The sequence below is a fragment of the Tasmannia lanceolata genome, unplaced genomic scaffold (genome assembly GCF_043159265.1).
Source record: "Tasmannia lanceolata isolate RefF3 unplaced genomic scaffold, GAP_Taslan_0.1 ptg000023l, whole genome shotgun sequence".
In the NCBI taxonomy this organism is placed as follows: Eukaryota; Viridiplantae; Streptophyta; class Magnoliopsida; order Canellales; family Winteraceae; genus Tasmannia; species Tasmannia lanceolata.
Window position 1 is genome coordinate 35,195,360 of NW_027518700.1, and position 21,972 is coordinate 35,217,331.

The window sequence follows — 21,972 nt, forward strand, 5'->3', positions numbered from 1 at the left end:
TTCTTGTTTGTGTTTTCAAGGCTTTCTTTTTCTTTTCCAAGAATAATGCACTTTTTAAGTAAGTCATCATTTTTGTTTATCAAGATTTTGCTCAAATGACTTAATTTTTCATTTCTTTCTAAACATTCATTAACCTCCGATTTCAAATTCTCAATTTGTTTTTCCAAATCTGAAATTGAATGTTTGAAAGAATTTTCTTTTGCAAAAGATTTTTGTAGTCACTTTTTGTTCAAGAACAATATTTTTATCATTTGAAGAGAGACTACTATTTTTCTCATAAAAATTTTCAAGATTAGTCCCAATATCTTTTGCATTTGTACATGATGATATTTTCTCAAAAGCATTGGGACATAGTCCACAACATATAACAATAATAGCTTTTGAGTTTAATGAAAATAATTTTACATCATTTTTAGTGCATTTCCTTGTAATAGAAAATCCCCTTTCAATGACATCTAAGATGTCAATGTCTATAGATTTGAGATAGGCAAACATCTTTACTTTCCAAGCTCTATAATTTGATCCATCAAAAAATAGAGGAATTACCGCGGATTGGCCTCACTCAAAATCCATTTGGATTGTCACGAATCTTTATCTCTTGTAGATTTCAAATTTAAAAATCTCTTTAAGAGCCTAAGCTCTGATACCAAATGAAATACAAGGTGACAATCTAAGAGGGGCGGTGAATTGGCTAATTAAAAATTTGGGGCCTAATTAAGTGGATTATTAAAATCAATTTACCATTAAGCCTTAACAAGTCTAACTTTTTATCAATCAATAATTATAATGTAGGTTAGGGATTAGATATGACTTTATGCTTATATACTCTAACCCTTGTTCAATGAAACATAAACACAAGTAAAGGGTAGAGATTACCAACCACCAAAGTGCAAAGAGAAGGAGATAAGAAAGCATCCACAAGGCACAAGTTCCATAGTGGTTCGGTCACAACTTGACCTACTCCACTCTTCCAAGTTTTCCTCCTTCGGATCTCTACTAAACCAATAAGATTCTTCGACGGGCGAATCTCAAAGCCATACACCAACTTCTCCTTCAAAGGGATCACACTCTTTTCACACAAAGCCTTGCGAGGGCACCTCCCTCTTACAATGATTCACCTTTCTTAACGGGCCGAATCGGAGACCCTCACAAACAAATGAAAAAATAAAATAAGAACTCTCTTTGCCTCTTAGATAGACTGATTACAACTTTGAAAGCTCACAAACACTCCAAGGAAGATAAAATGTAAAGCCTATGGAGTACCTCTTGGTAGAATGTACAAATACAAGTTCAAAGAGGTTTTAACCTTTTATATAAAAGTTTAGGTTCAAGAAGATAGGATTTAATCTTACAAAAAATGTTGTTTAGAAAGGTTTGGATAGTGTATATAAAGTCCACAAGAAAATATGACCGTTTGAGGTTAAAACTGTAAAATACAGGGTTGAGAAAGTCAACCTGCGCAAGCCCCAACGGATCTATTTCCATGTCGCGGCGGTCGACCGAGGCACAGCGGTCGCCCGCCCTTATCGGGCTCTTTATTTGAATTTCAAAATTCATACCGGCGCGGTCGATCGGCCCTAGGGCTGTCGCCCGGCAAGGGCTCCTGTTTGAAATAAATTTTCTGCTCAAAAACACTAACGCGGTCGACCGGACCTATGGCGGTCGACCTCCAAGCCCAACCTGGATGCCGGTCGACCGGCTCGCTAAATTTCGAGATGTCCTGGACTTCCAGGTAGCATCCCGAGTAAAATTCCATTTTTAACTTTAAATTTCAAGGGCTTTGGGCTTTGGTCTTGGGCTTAAGTCCTAGGCTTTCAAACACATTTTTGGGTTTGTGTATGGTTTTCAGAGATATAAAACCTTAGGTATGAAAACCGTTTTGAAAACCTTTTGAAGGTGCATTTAAACATAAAATCAAGAGGACTCCAAATACATTCTAAAAGTAAGAACCTTGAGTCTACTTGGAATGTCTTTGCTCTTTGCACTTCCTTGGACTTCTTCAGCTTAAATGAACATCTTGAACTTCGTCTTGGCTCTGGTGACTTGTCCTCCAATCTTCAATGCATGTCGAGGTACATGAGGTGTCACCATGGCATGTTCAATTCCAAGCTCCTTCTTGACCCTTGCTGGTGTGAACTTGTGGGATCTTCATGTTGAGCTCCTTGACTTGATCATATCCAAATGGTGATGACTCTAATGTAGATGCAAGCTCTTTGTTCTTTGTCTCTTGATCCACAAGCCATGTGTTGTGAAGAGTTGTAATATAGCGATTATGACATGAAATTCATGTATACAACACAACACCTCAAAGCAACACATTAGTCCATAAAAGCTAATCAATTTAGTTTGCTAGCATCAAAACAAGAAGGTAAGGTAAATGATTAACCCATGGGAACCCTTGGGCTTACAGAGTTTATGGATTAAAGGTCCATGACAATTAGCTTATATCATTGAAGACATTGTGATGTGTCTAACAGGAAATATTTTCTATTTTCCATGTCAATGGAGGCTAATGATGTAACAGATTCCCTTGCAAAAGAGGTGCTCACAAGACGTGGCTGATGACTTCATAAATCCTGATCCAAGACTGATTGCCTAAATAATAATCCAAAAATTTTTCTTAAAGGAAAAAGATAAGTTTATAATGGGAGTGTTCTCCCGGTCATTGTGCAAGAGAGTGTGAGTCCATGCTTCCCTATACTATTCAAAGATGAAATTAAAAGATGAGGCTTGGAAAAATAAATATAATAAATGGGAATTGGTCCAAGCCGCTCTATACACTTCAATGATTAAATTGTTCGAAAAGACTTGGAAGACAAAACTGTTGGAATATGTAACTTGCCTAAGGGCATTTAGGACTTTGTACATTCCTATATGTTTTAGTATAAAGATATGAGTCAGGGGGAGATAACCCTAACTCATTTACTTTTCTCTGTCTAAACTTTCGGCTAACATGGTATCAGAGCCTTAGGGTTTTCTGATCCCTAAGGTTCTCTATCAGCCTCCATTTCTCTCTGTGGATGGATCATTCCCACATATCACTACTGTTAAGTTGGATGGGGCAAACTACGTTACTTGGAAAGCAGTCGTCGAGAAGTATCTTATTGCCCGTGGGAAAGCCCACGTCATTCGTCGTGATCCTCCTCCTACGACGGATCCCACCTTTGATCGATGGGAACATGAGGATGCTCTTGTTTGTACCCTTCTGTGGCAGAGTATGGCCCCTCACGTCTCTGGGCCCTTGATGCTTCTGCCTACTGAGAAATGGATCTGGGATCAGGTTACTCTTCTTTACTCTGGCATGGCAAACATTAGTCGGATCTGCTCTACCTATTCTGAGTGGGTGCGTTTCCGCCGTAGTGATCTTCCTCTTGCCACCCATTACAGCCAATCCGTTAGCCTCTGTCAGCAGCTTGATGTTTGCATGCCGCTTACCACGGATCTCACAGAGGCTGCCCGTCAGAGGGATCAGATCCGTGTTGTGCAGTACCTTGAGAGTTTGGGTCCAAAGTACATGCATCTTCGTCAGCAGATTATCGGTTCTGGCGCTATTCCTTCCCTTACTGAGGTTTACTCCTGCGTCCAGCAGTGCTCTCCTGGTGATCCAGTGATATATGTTCCTATTGATGGTTCTGCTCTCGCGACCTATGATGGCAGTACTCGCCCGCCTCGTGGTGGAGCCTCCTCTGGTCGTGGCCGTGGCCGTGCCGGCCGTGGTGGTCGTCGTTCTGGTGGTGGCCGTGGCCGTTCTTTTTGCACTTACTGTCAGCGCGAGGGACATCATATTGACCATTGCTATACCCTGCATCCCGAGCTTCGTCAGGCACGCTCGGCTCACATGGGTGCTACTACTGCTTCGGCTTCAGATTGCGCTCCCTCTGCTTCCAGCAGTGCTCTTCAGATTCCTTCCCTTACTGAGGTTTACTCCTGCGTCCAGCAGTGCTCTCCTGGTGATCCAGTGATATATGTTCCTATTGATGGTTCTGCTCTCGCGACCTATGATGGCAGTACTCGCCCGCCTCGTGGTGGAGCCTCCTCTGGTCGTGGCCGTGGCCGTGCCGGCCGTGGTGGTCGTCGTTCTGGTGGTGGCCGTGGCCGTTCTTTTTGCACTTACTGTCAGCGCGAGGGACATCATATTGACCATTGCTATACCCTGCATCCCGAGCTTCGTCAGGCACGCTCGGCTCACATGGGTGCTACTACTGCTTCGGCTTCAGATTGCGCTCCCTCTGCTTCTGTTCCTGCACCAGCTGATTCCACCTATACATTATCTTGTGCCGATTATGAGGAGTTCCAGCGTCTACGGCTCAGTTCTCGTCCTCCCTCTGCAGGTTTCGCCCAGCCAGGTAGTTCACCCACTACCCTTCTATCTAGCTCAGGGTCATGGATCATTGACTCTGGCGCATCCAATCACCTGACTGGTAACTCTTCTCAGCTTCATTCTTTTCGCTCTTTCTCGTCTCCCTCTCAGTCTATCACCCTTGCTGATGGGTCCACTACACCTATCACTGGTGTTGGTCATATCTCCCCTCATCCTGCTCTTACCTTATCTTTTGTTTTATGTGTACCAAAATCATCATTTAGTTTACTTTCAGTTAGCCAAATTACTAAATCTCTTCACTATTCTGTCTCATTTTTCCCATCTTACTGTTTGTTTCAGGATCTCTCGACTAGGAAGACGATTGGAACGGGTCGTGAGGTAGATGGACTCTATCGTCTTGACTGCCGGCCGCCTACTGTCTTACATAGCTCTGTGGATACATTTCAGTGGCATTGTCGCCTGGGGCATCCTTCACTTCAACGGCTGCAGCAGACTTCTCTGGTTCCCAGACCTTTTTCTAGTTTTCAGTGCGAGTCCTGTGAACTGGGGAAGCACCGTCGTGTGTCGTTTCCGTCCCGGATTATTAGTCGAGTGTCTAGTCCATTTGAATTAGTCCATTCTGATGTATGGGGACCCTCTAGGGTCGCGTCTAGTACTAGCTTTCGGTATTTTATTGTGTTTATTGATGACTTCTCACGCATGACCTGGTTATATTTACTGAAGAGTCGATCCGACGTGTTCTTTGCTTTTCGCACATTTCATTCTAAAATTAAGAATCAATATAATTGCAATATTAAATGTCTTCGTACTGACAATGCTAGAGAATATTTTTCTGATACTAATGGCTTTCAATCCTATCTCTCCCAACATGGGATTTTACATCAGTCTTCATGTGCGTACACCTCTCAGCAGAATGGTGTTGCTAAGAAGAAACTTCGTTATTTGATTGAAGTAGGTCGCACTCTTCTTTTTCAGATGAGTGTTCTTAAGGCATACTGGAGTGATGCCCTTCTCACGGCGTGTTTCTTAGCAAATCGCCTTCCTTCCTCTGTCTTAGAGGGTGCCTCTTCTTTCGAGATTTTATCTCCTAGTAAGGAACAGTTTCCTCTGACACCTCGTGTATTTGGATGCGTTTGTTTTGTTCATCACCTTGGACCTGGTCGTGACAAACTCAATCCCCGGTCTGAGCGTTGTGTCTTTCTGGGGTATTCACGTACGCAGAAAGGCTATCGTTGCTATAGCCCTCATCTGCGTCGCTGGTTTGTCTCAGCCGATGTTACGTTCTTTGAGTCTGAGGCATTCTTCCAACATGGCACGGCATCTTTCACCCCTTCTCTCGAGTCCGAGGTCTCGCTTCCCTTACCAGATCTACCTGCTTCTCTTCCGTTATCTCCTATTTCCGTGCGGCCAGCTTCTGCAGCTTCTACTTCTTCTGCCACTTTGGAAAAGCCAGCTCCATCTAAAATTACACAGCAGTATCAGCGGCGCCAAGTTACAGATAGGTCTCTTCTACCTCCTCTCGTACAATCATCTTCTGAGCCGATGATCCCTCTCTCCCGCTCTCAGGTATCTTCTCTTCCGCCTTCCTCTGTTGTTTCTTATTCTCCTATTGCATCTCGTACGAGATCCCGTTCCACTGCACATCCTATTTCGAATTTTGTTTCTTATGATAAGCTCACCAGTACCTTCCAGAGCTTTGTTTCCTCCTTGTCTTCTATGTCTTTACCAGGGTCAGTGGCTGAGGCTCTTGACCATCCTGGCGGCGTGATGCTATGAACCTAGAAATTGGCGCTCTTTATAGTAATGATACATGGGATCAGGTTTCCCTACCCGCTGGTGCCCGTCCTGTTGGTTGTCGGTGGGTTTTCTCCATCAAATACCTCCCTGATGGTACTATCGAGCGCTTAAGAGCACGGTTAGTCGCGAAAGGATACACTCAGACTTTTGGTGTTGACTACACTGAGACCTTCAGTCCCGTTGCGAAAATTCCCTCTGTCCATGTGCTCCTGTCTCTTGTTGTTAATCATAGCTGGCCCCTTCATCAGCTGGATGTGAAGAATGCCTTTCTCCATGGCGACCTGACTGAGGAGGTGTATATGGAGCAACCACCAGGGTTTGTTGCTCAGGGGAGACTTCCTCCTACGTGTGTCGCCTATGCAAGTCACTCTATGGCCTCAAACAATCTCCGCGTGCGTGGTTTGGGAGATTCAGTGAGGCAGTCATGCGCTTTGGCATGAAACAATGCGCAGTGGATCACTCAGTCTTCAGTTATCACTTTTCAGCTGGGTGTATTTTGTTGATAGTTTATGTGGATGACATAATCATCACAGGGAGCAATTTACAAGGTATACAGCGTTTGAAAACCTTCTTGCAAAAGAAATTCTCTACTAAGGATTTGGGTCAGCTCAGGTATTTCTTGGGGATAGAGGTTGCTCGTTCTTCTAGAGGCTTGTTCCTATCACAGAGAAAGTATGTCTTGGACTTGCTAAAAGAAACAGGCAATCTTAGAGTTAAACCAGCTTTTGCACCCATGGATCCTAATGTGAAACTCGTTCCAGAAGAAGGAGAGTTGTTGGAGGATCCTGGCAGGTATCGCAGGCTTGTCGGTAAACTTATATATCTCACGGTTACTCGGCCAGATATTTCATATACTGTTGGAGTTGTCAGTCAGTATATGAGCTCTCCACGTACTTCTGACTGGGCTGCGGTGACACAGATTCTCAAGTATTTGAAAGGGGCTCCAGGGAAGGGATTGATGTTCAAAAGACATGGCCATATGAAAGTTGAAGGCTTCTCTGATGCAGTTGGGCTAGATCCCTAGCAGATAGACGGTCCACCACTGGGTATTGTACATTTGTAGGTGGCAATCTTGTTTCATGGAAGAGTAAGAAGCAGGATGTTATAGCTAAGTCCAGTGCAGAGGCTGAATACAGGGCAATGGCACAGACAAGCACGGAACTTATTTGGCTACGTTCACTTCTTTCTGAAATTGGCTTCATTTCATCTTCTCCTTCGCAGCTTTATTGCGACAACAAAGCTGCAATATACATTGCCAACAATCCAGTCTTCCATGAGCGCACCAAGCATATTGAAGTGGATTGTCATTTTATCCGTCAAAGAATCCAGAAAAGAGAGATTTGCACTGTGTTTACTCAGTCAGGGGACCAATTAGTCAAAATTGAGTGATATATGTAACAAGCTAGAAATGTATGATATCTACATTCCAGCTTGAGGGAGAGTGTTGGAATATGTAACTTACCTAAGGGCATTTAGGACTTTGTACATTCCTTTATGTTTTAGTATAAATATATGAGTCAGGGGGAGATAATCCTAACTCATTTATTTTTCTCTGTCTAAACTTTCGGCTAACAAAAACAATAGATGGGAAGTACAAGAGCTTAACAAAGAAGAGAGGGAACATGAAAATGGACAGGAAACACCTTCTAGAAAATGAGAAAGGAAATGGAAACACCAGAAATAAACCAATCCACTGTTAGAATAAGGAACATTCTATGTTCATGAATGGGAGAAACAACATTTAATTCAAGGGCTTGATCATTTTGGTCATGCACAAGAACTAAATTACTGTAAGGTTTTTCCAACCTTTAAGGCATTATTTATCATAAAAGATACCGTTAAAGTATAAAGAATTTAAAGGACACTTGAAGCATTTTCAAAGAGCAAAAAGAACAATACAGTTAGAATTGAAGGCTATATAATTATACAGAATGAGGATGTAAACCAATACTTCTTACCAATGAAAGATACTGAAGCAAATTGTGCTTCTTAAGGACCGATACACGCTTAAAAACTAGCAGAAATAAGAGCCTAGATCTCATGTCTGCACTAATGTAAATGCTTAAAAGAAGAAAGTTCACTTGATTTAATTTATGGTTAACAACAGAAACATTCAGTAGTCTCATCAAAAAGATCAGCAGGCTGTTTAATACCAAAGTAAATAAATGACTGTAAATAAGATGCCCTCGAAACACTATGACTCTATGAGATACATGAAGAAAGGTGTTTAATTCGAGCCTATTTTTTACTGAAAGAAGCAACTCTGCCGCTTTTTCATTTTGTGTGTAACCAATCAATTGTGAAATTCCAGAAAAATTTTGGTTAAACCTGGAAGAAGTAATAAATCCTTTTGATGAGAATAAAGGAGGTTTAGCAATAAGTCAAGCTATCCTAAATAAGAATTCACCAACTTCATAGCGAGCCTAAATAAGAATTAACCAAATTCATAGTAAGCCATTGTTAACTAATGATACCTCTTGCAAGCGGGTTCCATCCATTGTGTTAGAAATCCTAATCAAAGTTCCCTTTGTGCTTGCAGTGGCAAGAAGAAGCCCATCCATGGTCAATGTCAAGCAAGCAATGTGAGAATCATGTGCACTAATGAACTTAGTCACCTTCAAACCGAAGTGTTCAACGCGAACCTGTCCACGATGAAGACCCGGACAAGCCAATACAGAGGTATTTGAATGATGTGAAAGACAGCAAAGTCCCCTTAGATTAGCCAGAGTCTCTATTTGATGAAGAAGCTTCAAGTCCGCGAAGTTGTAGACATATATTTTGTGTTCAAGAACCACGACTATGCGATCTCGTCTTAATTTCACTGCACGAACCTCAGATCTGAATGAAAATTCACCGATGCAACGGCTCTGATGATCATCCCAGATCATAACTTTGTTTGGAGGGTATTGTGGATTAGCTCCACCCCCAACCAGTGCCAGGATATTGCACCGAAACAACATTTCCACTATTCCAAATCCTCCACCTTTTAAATCCCTTCTGAATGTTTCCTTGAAAGGGTCACAATTATAAATACGAAAACCACTGCTTGTGCCGGCAGCAAAGCATCCATAGTCCTGGTTCCAAGAGACTGATAATAATTCTGTTTCATTGTTGTCATTGAGCTCTGGTTCAGATTGACCAAAAGGAATTGAAGGCCATGTATGTATTCCCCTAGATGTTGAAACTGTCGAGCTCATGGGGGGTGGCACAGCAGCCATCAGTGCTGCAAGTGATCAAGAGCCATTGCAATTTGATCTGAGAAAGCAAATCAGAGAACCCATTAATCAGAAACCAAACATAGCCTGGCTGATGAACAAAAAGCCATTTAACTAGCCATGCAAATTTGCCAGGATTTCTAGAGAAATAGCATCATTTTAAACGAAAATATAGGATAATGCAAATCCAACAATTTATTGGACAAAAGAGTTCTGAACCAGGCCAATATACAACTGATATGGCAATACCGCAGTTTACCAATTCACATAGAAATGCCAGAAGCTTATCCAATCAGGTAAACTTAAATGGAGAAAAGGTAAAGAAACTGCATAAGAAGAAAAATAACAATAATAGAAAATGCCAGAAATAGAAGGACAAGGTAAAGAAGGGGTAATGAAGAAACTAAGAAAGCTTATCTCTTGTTGCGGAGAAAATTTGCAAGGATGTTGACAACTGTTTAGGACCAGATAGCCAAAGGCAAAAATCGAAAAATTGCAAAGAACCAGTTCTCATGGCTCCTTTTAACCAGATTTCATTTGGTGCAGCTGAGGACTGTGTAGGCCTTATTTTTCTTCAAATAAGAAATCGATCAAATTAAGGCTTCCATATCTAAGCCAAAGTCCAAATGGTCTCATTCAGCTACTAACAACATCAAGTTAAACTTCAATGGTAGTTCGCTTGGCAATCTGGGGGAGTGGGGTGTGTGTGTGTGTGTGTGTGTGTGTTTGTGGGAGAGGGGGGGGGGGGGGGGGGGAGATGAGGTGTTTAGTGGCTACTTCGAGACCAATCCGATGAGATTATCAAAGCTTTCTCTGGTCTGATAGGTTTGACCGATTCAACCAAGGCCGATATTGAATCCCTATTAACCGGACTTTGCATCTTTTAGTATGCCTATATGGTGGTTTGGAGGTCGAGGATGATTTGTCATGCTAAACTTAACAAAATTAGTACCAATTAGCAGGGGCCAATGATTTGGCAGAGATGGAGATAGTACTGTATCCTTCTCTTCTATTCCTTGGAGCGCGAACAATTTAGTTGATAAGTTGGCTAAATAAGGAGTGTATAGAGAGCTGCTTTTTTTAGGATCAACCTCTGCCCCTATGTAATTCTGCTCTCATTTCAATAAATTTGTCATTGTTTCCAAAAAAAAAGAAAAGGGAGTCATTGAGTTTTAGAAGAGTTCTTATGATAATGAGGACCATGTGGAGTTGACATACATAAACCCAGCCTGCCGGATGGTACTATAGTGGTGGAGGAGGTAATGTAGGCTACTTTTTCAATGTCATCTGTTGACCCAAGGCAGTAAATTATTGCCCATATTGTTTCTCATGTCACAGTGAAACAAAGATGTGGCAGATAGGCATGCTATCGTGGGTGCAACCTAGTACTGGCTGTGTGCCATGACCCATAAACCTTCAGCGGAAGTTTCTTTCCAACATTTTCAATAATGTTTGTCCTTTATTGATCAAAGAATAAAGACAATTAAAATATTTGAAAACATTTGATGAATCTTAGGACTCATTTTTTACTTGTTTGTGAGAAAGCAAACAAACATAAATAAAAAGGGCGGCCCAGTGCACGAGGCTCCCACCATTGCGGGGTCTGGGGAGGGCTAGATGTACACAGCCTTACGCCTGCTTTGCAGAGAGGCTGTTTTCGTGACTCGAACCCATGACCACCAGGACACAATGGAGAAACCTTACTGTTGCGCCAAGGCTCGCCCTCTAAAGCAAACAAACATAAACAAATCAAAATAGTAATGTAGGTGGCACGAAGATCATAAAATCGCATTCCATTTTAAAAACAAAAAATTATAGCGAAATGAAAATAGAAATCAATCATAATGCGAACCGTAAATTCTCTACGATGCTTTCCCATGAGAAAGACTAAAGCCTAAAGCAGGATTGAACAACAGCCTACATGCAATGTTTTAATAACCTATGCCCGAAAGCTTCTTTTATTTTATATTTCTTACAAGCATGATGTGCCTCAAACCAGTTTACACTTCCAAATTCAAATTATACAGTTTTTGTAATGAGAAAGAAGATATAAATAATATATATATAGAGAGAGAGGGAAACAAAATATTCAATATATATATATAGAGAGAGAGAGAAAGAGAGAGTAATTCTACAGAACAAATGTTATGTACCTGATTGGCCGTAACACAAATAAACAAGAGAAAAAGATAGAAAAAAGATGAGGGAATGGTTAATTCGAGGCAACCGGACCTCCTAGTGGTTCAAATCGGGAGGAACCATGACTCTCTTAGAAACGTAAGTTTCCTTTGGTGTAAAATTCTCTTCCTACATTTCATTCAATTACCATTACTTGAATACAAGCACCAAGGTGTACCACATCACCAACCCATTTGCCCACTACCTAACACATAGGCAATAACTACACCCACAAACCTTCACCACATAAGCTATAACTAACCCCACAACCCTAAAACATATACCCGTAACTACATACTAACTAACCCCATTTACAATACTAACATGCACATAACATTCCTTTCCCCTTAGAAAAAACCGTTTCCTCAAGGTTGTATTATTAGGTAAAAACTTTATTCCACCGGGAACCCAAATCTTAATAGTCGTGATCATTCGAACCTCGTGTAAAAAAAGTTGGGAAGAAATAAGATTTTATGAAGCCGCTTCAAAAATGATGAAATGATCTAATAGTTGAATAAAATCAAGATGATCCTTAGCAGTGTCTTCAACAAACCTATCTTTGTCGCCGGCAATTCTTTCATTTTTCTCTATTTGAAAATCAGCATTTTCAAGATTCTGTTTTTCTCCACGTTGCTCATTTCCTCCTTCACTATGCTGATTTTTTTCAAACCGTGCACAAATCGTTGTTATCATTCCATCATTTTCAAAACTAGTGCTTTAATGTCCTGTAGATCTTCACTTATGGATTCCCAAAACTTCGAAGATGCAGCCATGGCTCAATATCTACAGCTCTAATACCACTTGTTACGTGCCCGATTAGTTGTAACACAAATAAAGAAGAGAAAGATAGAAAAAGATGAGGGACTGGTTGATATGGGGCAACCGGACCTCCTAGTGGTTCAAATCGAGAGGAACCATGACTCTCCTAGAAACATAAGTTTCCTTTTGTGTAAAATTCTCTTCCTCCATTTCATTCAATTACCACTACTTGAATACAAGCACCAAGGTGTGCCACATCACCAACCCATTTGCCCACTTACATAATACATAGTTAATAACTGCACCTACAACCCTCCACCATATAAGCTATAACTAACCCCACAACCCTAAAACACATACCCACCACTACATAACAACTACATGCTAACTAACCCCATTTACACCACTAACATGTACTTAACATTCCTTTCCCCTTAGAAACGACCTTGTCTTCAAGGTTGTATAATAAGGAAAAACTTTATTCCACCGGGATCCCAAATCTTAATAGTCATGATCATTTGAACCCCGCCTTCATATTGCCCAAAATGTGAGGAAATCATTCTGCAAATAGAGAAGAGGAAAAAAAAAAACATATACAACAAAATAAAGTCAATGCATCAATAATAGATCTCATAATTCCAACAGATTTCCACATAAAAAATCAAATAATAAGATGTAAAGCGGCTCTACAAAATTAAAAGTAGTTCAAAACAACTCATAACTTACTGAATTTTCCGCAGTAAGAAACTACAAGAAGAATAAAAATCAAATACATCGATAAAGAGGAAGAACAACCAAATTTTGCGAACGTCTAATATCCACCGAAAAGTCCAAGCAGTTCAACTGAGAAAAAAAAATTAAATTCATGTACAAAAAAAAAAAAAACAAGGCTACTGATATTGGCACTACCCTGTTTTAATAATTGGATAAACTCAGCTTGTCTTTTCTTTTTTACTTGGCTTTTGTTAGCTTTTAGGGAACTGTAACAACCTTTGAAAGCTGTTTAATAATAAATGACAAGATATCCTAATGCAATTATCAAAACAATAACCTTTGCCAGCTGTTTAAGTAATAAACGACGAGATGTTAGTGAGATTATCAAAATATGTCAGTGCCAATATCAGTAGCCAAAACAACAAAGCATCTCAAAATCCAGAGCATTTTCTTCAGTTAAACGTGCATGAATTGGAAACGAAATGGATCGATCCGAACAAATTTTAAAAAAAACTACAATAATTCAAACAATTCACTGAAAAAAATCAAGCAATCCAACTAAGACATTCACAGTCCCTGCAAAAATCAACAAAAGTGAAAATCGTCTCATAATTCACCAAATTTTATCAAAAAAAGAAGTGTTAATAGATCGGAGATGAAATCTATCAATCAAAAACAGACAAGCCTAAAATAAAACTAAACAGCCAAGCCTAAAATAAAACTAAGGGTAATCTACTTGAAATTCACAAAGATTCAGGAAAAAGGACAAGTGAAGCAGTAAAATCACTAGATCTCATGATTTAAACAGAAATTACACTAAGAATCACGTCCTTGGAAGCATTTGGATGAATTAAAGCTATGAAAAAAGATAGAGAGGGGGAGATGGAGAGAAGAAAAAACCTTGAGATTTCTTTGGAAAGGATTTTTCCAAGAAGGCTTGGGCGAGGGGGAACTGAGAGATGTGGAATAAGTCTTTACCGTCAAGTTTTTTTGCTCTTGGCCCATTTAGAGAGGAAAGCGTGGCACTTGTATGTGTTTTCAGGGGTCAAATGCTATAATACGCCGGTGGCAGTTAATTCTCTCTGTAGATCGGAGGGCTAGGAACATCCTATGGAAAATGATTTTTGGGGGCCAACCTATTTACATGGACGGTTTGGATCATCCTATAGTGGGGTCTGTACAGTACTTTTTGAAATATATGGGACTATAAGGGCTTACACCATATAAAATAGGCAGTGATAAATTGATCCCCTAATATCAAAAATCGACCCCCATACATCTCTCTCTCCTCTCTCTCTAAGCACTGCCCTATATGAGAGTCGATTTAAACTTCTCCTTTGGGCTGAATCACTTGTTGGATGTAAAGTTAGTAGGTTGGGTAAACCTGTAATCACTTAAAAAAGAAGAGAGGAATGATCGATGCAAGGGTGCCCTTGTATAAAGAGCCGGAAAATGTCCCTTTATTGGATCCACGTCATTTTCGGTAACCTTTTATGTATTGTTGGGTATATAATATAACCCTAATTATGTTCTAATATAAGCCCACATGGATATTGGACCGGTGTAGTGGGCCTACATGGGTTAGAGCCCATTACCTGTTATAACCCTAGTGTATCTCTTTATGTAGGGACTGGAGGCAGCAGTCTAGGTATTCCAAATTAGATACCTAGGGTGTAATGCTTTAAGCAACCTTGCTTAACCTAACAGGGGTGTCGTTTCATCTATCTCCCCAAGAAAAAAAAAATATGTAAAATTATGAAATTTAACAAAAAATTAAAAAAGAGTTTTGTCTCTTAATCAATAATTTTATTACAAAAGGTAATATTCTAAAATCTTAATGATGTGTCTGATTATTCTTATTTCTTTCAGTGTCATTCTAATAAAAAAAACATGCATCTTTATATTTTAAGGAATAACTATAAAGAGAATAATACAAATCTTTGTTAGATTCAAAATCAGTTGCATGACCCAATGTCATAAACATGTAGTCTGGATCTTACTAGATCATGATCGTCCTCTACTATCATCATCCAATCGCATCTGATCGGGTCTAACGGGTCAGGATCATACCTGATTGTAATGAACGACCTAGATCTCAATCTGAAAAAAAATAAAAATTAAGGTGCATAATGACTATGCACAAGTGCAAAGCGAGCCACATGCTTCTCTACAACCCACTTGTGGCCCGTCATATCAGCCTCAAGTTCATAGAGTATTTACCCCAAGGGTTCAAAAAGTAATCCAGAAATTTGTATTTTGATGATTAACAAACTCAAATTAATTATCAAAACAAGTTAATATGGACTAATGACTTGTCATGTAAGTAAAATTTTCTAGTCCATAGCCGAAGACGGAAAAGAGCCTATCCCCACTTGGATCAATGATCAGAAGACAAAGTAGTAACCTCACTTGGACACTCAATGGAGCTAAGGCAAGACTTGAGAATAAGTCCAAAATTGAAGCTTCAAGGGAGTTATTTGTTAAGTTTTAGATTGTATTTAGCCTGCCTTTGAAATTGCAAGTCATTGCACTTTAAGAGAGATAAAATGAATTAAACAAACTTATATGGATAAGCGGACCCACATCCAGATGGCCATGGACGAGTCCGAACATGTTCGGAACCATTTAGCACTCGTACATATGATTTGAAGTAAGAGGAAGCACATATAAATGTTTTCAAAACAAAAACTGGAAAATCACTAGAGAGCCGACCGTCCCCTCCACGGCGGCTCCCCCAAATGAATGGTCATCTTCAGGGTAATGTTTTGATGAGGGACACTTTTCTAATGCGATCATAGTTGGACTATTTGTTTGAGATCACAGTGGGGCCCATAGTGGGTCATACATGATCGACCATTGGATCCCTGCATCGATTCCACTCAGGACTCGGGTTCGGGATTTGATCCTACGCATGGGATATATTAGATTCACTATATGAGATACAAGGAGGAGGTGCACCATACATAGGATGCATACTTGTTTATTAGATGTGGTACACCAAACTTATTGTGTGTGCATGTTTTAATTAAAATGTACATAATCAATGCTAAATCCTATTGGTTGGGAGTTAAGTGAAATCCTATTGGTTGAAAATATATTGTTTGCTAGTGGTTGGAATTTTAAAAGGAGTGAGAGTTCTAAGTGGAAATGAGTTTCTAATTTCATGGAATCCTAACTGGATTTAGAAACTGATAAAAAGAGTTTTATTTATCTAAGGTTCCAAAACCAAAAGGAGTTATAGGAGGAAACGAATTCCTCTATGGGTGCGTTTGGATGGTCGGAATCATGAATCGGTATCTGTATTTGATACCGACTTAGGGGATTCTGGCGTTTGGTTTCGTTTTCAAAACGGAATGGGAAACATTGCTCGACTCCAGACGGGAAAATCGTTGGAATATTGAGTGCATTTTGATACCCACCCAAGGGGGTGGTATTCTGATTCCCGGAATCGGGAGAAAAAAAAGGCGTGAAATCTCATGTCATATTACCTTCCAGTATTACGTGTTTCCTTTCTTAAGCTTCCCTCTCTCGCCTCTTCGTCTCTAAACATCGATATCTCCTCTTTCCGGCTATGCTGCAAGTCAATACCGGAACCAAGGTATTTATTGTTGGGTTGTCTCCGGCAATTCTAAACAGACAACGGCTCCCTTCATTACGCCATGATTTTCTTCCTTTTTCGTTCCATGACGAATACCAGGTTTTGCTTCCATCTTCTGTTTTTCAATTTGTATTAAAAAAAGGAAGAAGATGCTAAAATGGCTTAAAGCAAGAAAAAGAGGCCACCTGTTAATCTCGTCAGAATCTACTGTGTTAGAGAATTGAAAGAAATATATAATATAATATTAGAGCTCTCTTGATAAGAGAGGAGCGAAAAGAAATATATAATAAAATATTAGATTGGGATATGCCTCAGTGAAACAGGAGAAATATATATTTTATGTGGGATTTGCTAGGGACCATCGAAGAAGGCAACACGCAGGCTCACTTTGCAAGCAGATTTTGTCTTCATTCACGAGCTGGCTGCTCTGACATGCAACAGACCAGCCTCAAAATGTCTTCTGCCATGGACGCTAGCAAATCCCATTTTATATTATACATTTGAAAGAGTAACAAAATAAAATAAAGAAATGGGCAAACGCTAGAATATTATATTAACCTAGCAATGACATTTCTCTAGCGTGAATCTTTTAGTTATACATAGCAGTGATAAATAGACCCCCGTATATCTTAAATCAACCCCAATATATGGCAGTGCTTAGAGAGAGATAAAGGGAGACGAGAGAGAAACATGGGGGCGATCTATATATATATATATATATATATATATATATATATATATATATATATATATATATATAAAGTTTTTCTAGTCGGCCGACTAGAGAACCTTCTCTAGTCCGCCGACCAAAACCACAGTGGGCCCATGTTGTTTGGATGATCCAAAGCATTCATTTGTTGGGCCCTGGCATAGATAGGGTGTGCCCAAAAAATCAGCTCCATAGGATCATCCTAGCCCTTCGATTTGTGGAGGTTAAAAATGGACAGTGGAGGTCAAAAACACAGTGAGCCCACGTTGTTTTGATGATCCAAAGATGGGCCTTGACATAAATAGGATGTGCCTAAAAAATCATCTCCATAGGATCATCCTAACCCTTCGATTTATGGAGGTTAAAATGGACGCTTATAAACTCCACAAATCTGTCCATTTTTAACCTCCACAATCAAAGGGTTACGATGATCCTATGCAGTTGATTTTTTGGACACGCCCTATCTATGTGAGGGCCTATCAAATGAATGTTTTGGATTATCCAAATAATGTGGGACCACTGTGTTTTTTGGTCGGCGGACTAGAGAAGCTTCTCTAGTCGGCCGACTAGAAAAACTTTCCTCTCTCTCTCTCTCTCTCTCTCTCTCCCCCTCTCTCTCTCTCTCTCTCTCTCTATATATATATATATATATATATATACACATACATATATATATATATATATATATATGTATGTGTATATATATATATATATATATATATATAATAGCCGGTTCTCTCTTTCTCTCTGTTTTTATTTTGAATGATCACTGTGTTAATGGAGTTCAAATATAACATGGAAATTAAGAGTAACAATATAAATTAAAAAATATATAGATTTATTATAAGTTTATTATATAAATTGAAAATTTAATTTCATTCCGGACGCTACCAAACGCTAGAATTGGAATCATCACTGATTCCCTAGACAAATTCCATTGCTTATACAAACACTGGAATTGGAATCATTAGCCGTTTACGAAGGGAATTGGAATTGGATTGTAATCTGATACCTATACCAATTCCTGATTCCGACAATCCAAACGCACCCTATGGAGTTCTATAAAAGGGAATCAAGGGGGTGGATGTTTTTACACGTACTCTCTCACACTCTCTTGCTCAAAAACGTCCAAGGCATTTCCCTCTCAAATTATATATATATATATATATATATATATATATATATATATATATATAATAGCCGGTTCTCTCTTTCTCTCTGTTTTTATTTTGAATGATCACTGTGTTAATGGAGTTCAAATATAACATGGAAATTAAGAGTAACAATATAAATTAAAAAATATATAGATTTATTATAAGTTTATTATATAAATTGAAAATTTAATTTCATTCCGGACGCTACCAAACGCTAGAATTGGAATCATCACTGATTCCCTAGACAAATTCCATTGCTTATACAAACACTGGAATTGGAATCATTAGCCGTTTACGAAGGGAATTGGAATTGGATTGTAATCTGATACCTATACCAATTCCTGATTCCGACAATCCAAACGCACCCTATGGAGTTCTATAAAAGGGAATCAAGGGGGTGGATGTTTTTACACGTACTCTCTCACACTCTCTTGCTCAAAAACGTCCAAGGCATTTCCCTCTCAAATTCGTTTCACTCTCTCCATCTCTTCTAGTTCTTTGGAAGAACAGGCCAAAGGTATTTCATTTGGGATTGGATCCCAAGTCTGTCATTTTCTTCCTCCTTCAACCGCACTATACGTGGAGCCATTACTTCGACTTTCGGAGTGCTCAAGTTTGAGAAACATTGAGTAACTTGCGAGGAGTGGATCAAGCAGTGATTATCATTTGATAAACCATGGTAAAGTTTTGAAAACTCCTGAATATCAATTCATCACTAACAGAATCTAGTAACTAGGATCTTGGCTTAAGTCGGTTGAAAGAAAAGTTTTTGTTTTCACGTATTTTAAAGCTTTTGCCAGGCATAGTTCTTCCCACGCCTAATTTCATAAACCCCACCCACCTTTTAGTGACCCCTGAGCAAAACCATATCTTCTTTGGTACCTATAATTGGGATGTACTATCCGTTCGATGTATAGATGGAATTTTTTTTTTATATCGAAAAGAAAATCGTCTAATATTTGAAATTAGGAAAAAATGGATTATCTAGGTAATTTCTCAAAAAGTCATTTTGAGGCATACTTTTTTTAGGAGACCATCTACCTAGCAGCAGATTTTGTCTTATTCATTTAATTCATGAGAGGTAGTTGTTCTCTACCGAAAAAATGAGCTGTGAAATTGCTTTTTGCGAAATTGCCAAGCAAATCCCTTAGGCTCTGTTCACTTGCGTCCCCAGGAAAGCAAATCCCTGGAAAACAGCCTCTTTTTTCCTTGACAAGACAAAATTCTGGTGTTCACTTGCTTTCCCTGGAAAATAGAATTACACATGTGGAATTTCTACAATAAGTCAAAAAAATGACATGGAAAAGCCCATTTTCCCCCCTTTAGGGATTTCATTTCCGACCAAAAACACTCGGATTTCGTTTCTCGGGAAAACTAGTGCAAAAAGAAGGGCAAGCAGTTTCTCTAGAAACCTTTTCCTGCGCAAGTGAACATTCCAGAAACTGTCCAGGGAAACCTTTTCCTGCACAGATTCTCTGGATTTCTTTTCCTAATGCCACGTCAAATTCTTGGGAAACATTTTCTTTTCCTTTCCCGGGAAAACAAGTGAACAGAGCCTAATAAAATTCAATTTAATTAAGAACAACCCATTGATTGATTTCATATAATAGAAACTTACCAATTGGTGAATTTAAGAAATTATCTTTATAATAAACCAATTAAGAAGCAAATTCATTGATAAATTTGGCCATAACAAAAAGCAACAATAATCCACACATCCAAGAATAAACCCATAAAAGCAATTATCACTGAGAGGAAAAATATAAAACAAAGAACTACTCACCATTGAGCATGAAACAACCATATACCACTAACCTGCAAAGATACCATAAGCAATATTATTAGTAACATCCACAAAATAAAAAAGAAATGATCATTCTGCGGAACAAAGCTCATCTTCACACTAATGCACTTTTAGCTTCCTCCTTTATCTTGAGATAAGTTGCTAATGGTTAATTATAAGATGACTATTATAAAGCTAAAAAAGGCATGCACAACCTCAAATCCACAATGGGCTTAGGATACATCCAATCGTCACCGGTATTCTTTAGTTTGCCCCCACAGATACAACTGCCCTCCACCTCAAAAATATACATCATGATCATTATCAGACTAAAAGAAAATGTTCAAACTCAATGTATGTTAGTATTGAGTATGTGATTTTCATAAAATCGTATCAAGTTTGGTACGATGGATGAAGAGAGTTACCAAAATTGATTTAAAATGTTAAATATAAGAAACCCAAATCGTTTGGAAATATTAACCTTATTCAGGTAGATAAGAGACCAAAATAGTTTAGATATTGTTTTTGAAGAGAGAGGGAGAGAGAGATAAAGAATTTGATTATAAGGTATTTAATAGCTACAATTATAGTTTTAAATTTCATCCGAAATACTCAACTCAACTCAACAAAGCCTTTGTCCCAAACTAGTTGGGGTCGGCTAAATGAATCATTTAGAAAGAAATTCATGAAGAATGTGAAAGGAATCTATCTGGCTCTAATCCTGGCTCTAGTTGGGTTCTTCTACGTGGATGATTTTCTTCTGTTTTATCCTATCCAAGGTCATGTTCTCTGTTATGCTCCTAGCTATCAAGTCTTTCCTCACTGTTTCTACCCAAGTTTTTTTGGTCTGCCCCTACCTCTTTTTACCCCATCAATTTGGCACGAGTCGCCTCTTCTCACCGGAGCATCCAAAGGCCTACGTTAGATATGTCTAAACCATCTTAAGCGGTGCTCTCATCTTCTCCTCAATTGGTACCACCCCCACCTTTTTACGAATGTCTTCATTTTTAATTATATCTAACCTTGTGTGGGCACACATCCATCTAAGCATTTGCATCTCCGCCACACTTACTTTATGCACATGTTACTTCTTAGTGGCCCAATATTCTGAGCCATACAGTATGGCTGGCCTCACAGTTGTCTTATAAAAATTTTCCTTCCTCCTAGTAGGGATTTTACGGTCGCCCAGAACTCCTGAGGCAAGCTTCCACTTCAACCAACCTGCTCTTATTATATGGTTAACATCCTCTTTAATCTCTCCTTCATTATGTAGAATTTAACCAAGATAGCGAATATATGTCGTATGAAATGAAATCCGAAATTTCGTTCGAATTGGATTTCGGTTGGGAAAGATCAAACCGATTGGATTTCGGTTAGGACCGAAATTGAAATTTTGTGACCCAAAATTTCCTTTCCACAGGTAGCTTCCTTGCAAACCTTATGCGACTGCAACATCAAGCATTGCCCGTTCTATGACCACCATTTTTTATGGGATTATTTCGTCAAGGTGAGTGTTTTGTTCCAATATTTAGTTTTTTGGAGCTTAACGTTATCCTTTTTCTTTTCTTTTTTCTTTTTCTATCAATATACTGCAGATAGTATGTGAACATCTATGATTTTTTAATGTGTTTTTTTTTTCCCTTTTTCATTATTTCAATGGTGAAGCGAGTAGATTGGAGGCCGCTCTTCTGTGAAGACACTACAATATGAAGACTAGATGAACTCGGGCACTAGAGCTGCAAGA

At 39.1% G+C, this 21,972-nt stretch overlaps 1 protein-coding gene across 2 annotated transcripts in view; it reads right to left on the reverse strand.

Moving 5' to 3' along the window:
- Window positions 1-16,626, reverse strand: part of LOC143856126 (autophagy-related protein 18c-like) — a 30,521-nt gene extending 13,895 nt beyond the window's left edge. Inside the window, exons 1-2 of one of the 2 annotated variants that reach the window (XM_077366208.1) lie at window positions 16,473-16,626; window positions 8,593-9,373 (exon numbers count right to left, since the gene is read on the reverse strand). In XM_077366208.1, coding sequence (XP_077222323.1) covers window positions 8,593-9,336 — 744 coding nt within the window. In that variant the 5' untranslated portion in view covers window positions 9,337-9,373; window positions 16,473-16,626. Of the gene's footprint in view, window positions 1-8,592; window positions 9,374-13,884; window positions 14,043-16,472 lie in introns of those variants that run through there. The other variant, XM_077366207.1, reaches the window with a different exon arrangement.
- Window positions 16,627-21,972: the final 5,346 nt, after the last annotated feature.